The 3,647-nt window shown below is 43.4% G+C and overlaps 1 protein-coding gene across 15 annotated transcripts in view; it reads right to left on the bottom strand.

The window, feature by feature from the left end:
• Nucleotides 1-3,647, bottom strand: part of ANK2 (ankyrin 2) — a 779,379-nt gene that overhangs the window by 271,170 nt on the left and 504,562 nt on the right. For all 15 annotated transcript variants that reach the window (XM_019521994.1, XM_019522000.1, XM_019521987.1 and 12 more), the window contains exon 6: nt 3,569-3,625. In XM_019521994.1, coding sequence (XP_019377539.1) covers nt 3,569-3,625 — 57 coding nt within the window. The remainder of the gene's footprint in view (nt 1-3,568; nt 3,626-3,647) is intronic.

The following is a 3,647-nucleotide window of genomic DNA, read 5'->3' as shown; positions in this document are numbered from 1 at the left end:
TTTGTTTAACATATGGTGTAGTACGGCTGGAGTTTTGGTCCAAGAGATATATGAAAAGCAAGGGTATACCCCTCCCCCCGATATCTTTTATTGGACCAGCTGTATACTTGGGAGACATGTTAGATAAACTTTTGGGCACAGAGTGTCCTTCCTTGCCAGGCCTGGGAGGCACTTAGTGCTTGAAAAATTGGACAATACACTTGGTCTAATAAAACATATTATCAAAAATAATCTTGCTTCTTTCTTAACATAGTTATTTACCCCCCAAAAAATAGCAGGATCACATCTACCTATGGAGCAGGAAGCAGCTGAGGCCATTTCCTGACACTACCCATGTGCATGTAAACTATTAATCTTAAAAGCCCTAGCAGAGTTGAAGAGTCAGGGGGCACATCTGCACATGCATTTATGTGCTGTAGTTACTGCGCATTAAGTTTAGCACCTGTAATAACAGGTGCTAACTCAATGCACAGTACAATAGCAGTGGCGCATGCCTTTTAAGTGATGCTAATGTGCAGTAGACTAATTCTACTGCGTATTAGCACAATAGCATGGCTTTTGCTGTGACACTTCAATGAGCAGGGGAATTAGTTTACAGTGCATTTAATGTCTCATACAGACGCACCCAGGGAAGGGAAACACATACGACTCTCAGGGATGTTTGGATGCTTGAGATCAGACTACAACCAGATCAGTTGAAACTGTGATGGCCTACAGATTCCTTTTGCTAATAGATATATTTCTATCAATCCCAAGCACAGAACTAAGGTACAAAGTACTTCTGTGACAAAACTAGAGAAGGTGGATAAGGACTGTAAGTGGACTTAGATCACTGAGTTCCAAGGTTCTGTTGTGATTGATTTGCAAACTGTGTGTTTCTGCCAAGTTGCCTGGCAATCACACAAGATTTTATATCTTCAAAAAGCTCTAACAGTAATACGATCTCAACCAATGCAAGGCACAGAAGGGATTATTTTAAAGCCATCATCAAATGCTACAGTATCCACTGAATGAAGAGCAAGTAATGCAGCTGTTAGCCCCAGCTAGTCCAGCTTTTAAGCAAGGAAAGCCTGCACAAATGCATCACCATTTCAAATCTGTTCATTGGCCAAAGTAACCCATAGTGGGAGAGTTTCCACACTGGTTGGAAGAAAGGTAACAAATGCAAGGAAAGGCACAAATGGATGAGAAAAAAAATGAAAATGATGAGAGGGGGCAACTTTCCTATTACTATTTCACATGGTACAAATGTTATATGTGGAAAGAACAATAATAAAGTTGACAGGATTTATAGAACAACAGCTGTTCACTTCCATTTCTTCAGATAGAAGGAAAGCAATTTTGACAGTAAGAGAACAATGGGAAACAGTGAGTGCAAGATTTGTTAAAGATGATTTCCCTTCGTCACCTCTCATTTTTCTCATTTACTGAGCTTTGGGAGAGAAATTAAAGCCTTCCCAGTCTCTACTATCCTTTTATGGGTAGATTCTCTTATCTGTTGCCTTGCAATTTGCAGCAACTGTGGCGTTTACTCTAGATTCCCATAACTGTAACAGGGCACAGGGCTCTAATTTTGGTGTGCTCATATATATGTAATCTAGTGGCTGAAAATAGATCATCAAAAGAAGCAGCAGCATGCTCTGTAGTGTTATTCCCATTAAAGCATTCTCTTATATATTTGGTTTCCCAGTTAACTCTAGAGACATTTAATATTCCAACACTCGACAAGAGACATACAGAGCTGCCCTCAGGTCCCAAACTTCAGGTGCCTCCTGAGGCCCACTCTCCACTGTTTTTCAGTCACAGGAGAGAACTTGGCCCACAGTATTTGCTTTTCTATATTAGTTTGTTTCCCTTGGTCCTATTTTGCATGAACCCATGAAAAATTCTGTATATGCTGAACTTGGGAGATTTAAAAGAAGCACACAAAGACTGGCTCTGAAAGATAAGATGCGACAGCTGAGCTGCAATCCTATCCTTTGTCAACATGACTTGCTGTACCTTACATTATAAGGATACATTTTATGACATGTTCCAGGCAAACTGGCTTACATTTGCTTCAAAAAAATGACTGAATGAAAAGCCCAGCTCATTCAGTTCTATGGACTGTTTCACTATATAGGATAATGGGAAGAAAATGATAGCTTTCCTTATGGAAAGGGCAGGTAAAGCAGCATGGCTAATTGTCCTGGTGAAGGAAATAGTAATGACTTCATTCCTAAAGGCTCTCATGGGATTTGTAGGAGACAAAGATGCTCACAAGAAAACCTACCTCTGCACTCTGTGGCAGCATCCAGATGAGCACAGCTGTGTAGTATATGACATGTCTGTGGCACCACACACCGCACATGTTCCTGCGGTGTTCCCCGTACTGCGAGGCAGTAGCATGGGAGAAGAGGGGTGGTTTGACCCTAAAAAATCCCAAGGTCAAAAAAAACCTGCACAAAAAAAAAAAAGCAGGGCGGCCCACACAGAGGTAGAGCATGCTGCCCAAGACCGGAGCCTAGCTGGCTGGAATCACACTCCAGCTACCATCCAGGATTGCTGTGGCTGCAGCCCCAGAATGCCCCAGGACCTCAAGCAAGGCCAACACAGTTGTTGTTTCCAGCCTCCCCTACCCCACCTGTAGTATCCTGCCACACGCCAGAGGACGCGTGGCAGAGGCATTCCCCAGGGACAAGTAGCAGCAGCACAAGATGTGCCATTGTATCTTGTCCCTGGGGAAACAAACATCCATGCTCATACAGACGCAGCCTGTGGGTGCATCCCCACATGCAGGGGCGTGCAAATTTGTGCTTTTGCTTTTTGCCACTGTACATGCTCCTGCATGTTAGGTTTTCTGTGGAGCAAAATGCCCCACTTTGGGGAAACGGACTCCTCCCAGCATGATGGAGGAGCCAGGGGTCACTTAAAACAGTGGAGATGCTCTGATCCAGCCTCTAGCTGCTGTGGCACATGCTCCTGGAGCATGCACTACATGGATTTTTTTGCAGCAATTTTTTTTTTTTTTTTTTTTTTTAGTGGGAGTTCCTGGTATCAAATTTTGGTGCCACACTGCAGCATGGCAAATAGTTGCACATGCACTGCCTGTGGTTTGCAGCATCTCAAATGGTTTTGAGGTGCTGCAAGCCACTTGTGCACGCTCATCTGGATGCACCCTGTACCTCCATGCTAAGACCATAGCAGCACACTGGCAGTACAGCCCCAAAAAAGCCAAGCTGTCATGGCTTCCTCTGTCTGATACAGCTGTAAGAATATACCCAACAAGGGTTCACTAATGTTTATTCAGATTCCTCAGGGCTTGATGAGGGAACATCCCTCATACATAGATTCTAGACTCCTTGTGGCTCCAGGAATACAGAGGAAGGAATCGTACAACTGAGCTTCTCCTTCCTCATCATACATACCTACAGAGGGAAAAGCAATGTCTTCACACACATACTTTCATGCATAATCTGGTCTAGTCTTCAGAATATTATGTTTGACAATCATATTTGCTTGCTATCAGTCACATCTTGAAAGCAAGGGGAAATTAAAGACAATCTGTAAAAAGGCATGCATATTGTACCTCGGTAGCGGTGCTCTGGTTGGCTCCATTTTCCAGCAGATATTTCACTACTTCAATGTGGTTCTCTTGCGCTGCCATG

Source organism: Gavialis gangeticus, unplaced genomic scaffold (genome assembly GCF_001723915.1).
Source record: "Gavialis gangeticus isolate Ggan-Ray unplaced genomic scaffold, GavGan_comp1, whole genome shotgun sequence".
Classification (NCBI taxonomy): domain Eukaryota; kingdom Metazoa; phylum Chordata; order Crocodylia; family Gavialidae; genus Gavialis; species Gavialis gangeticus.
Note: the sequence above shows the minus strand (reverse complement) of the source record. Positions and strands in the feature narration are given on the sequence as shown.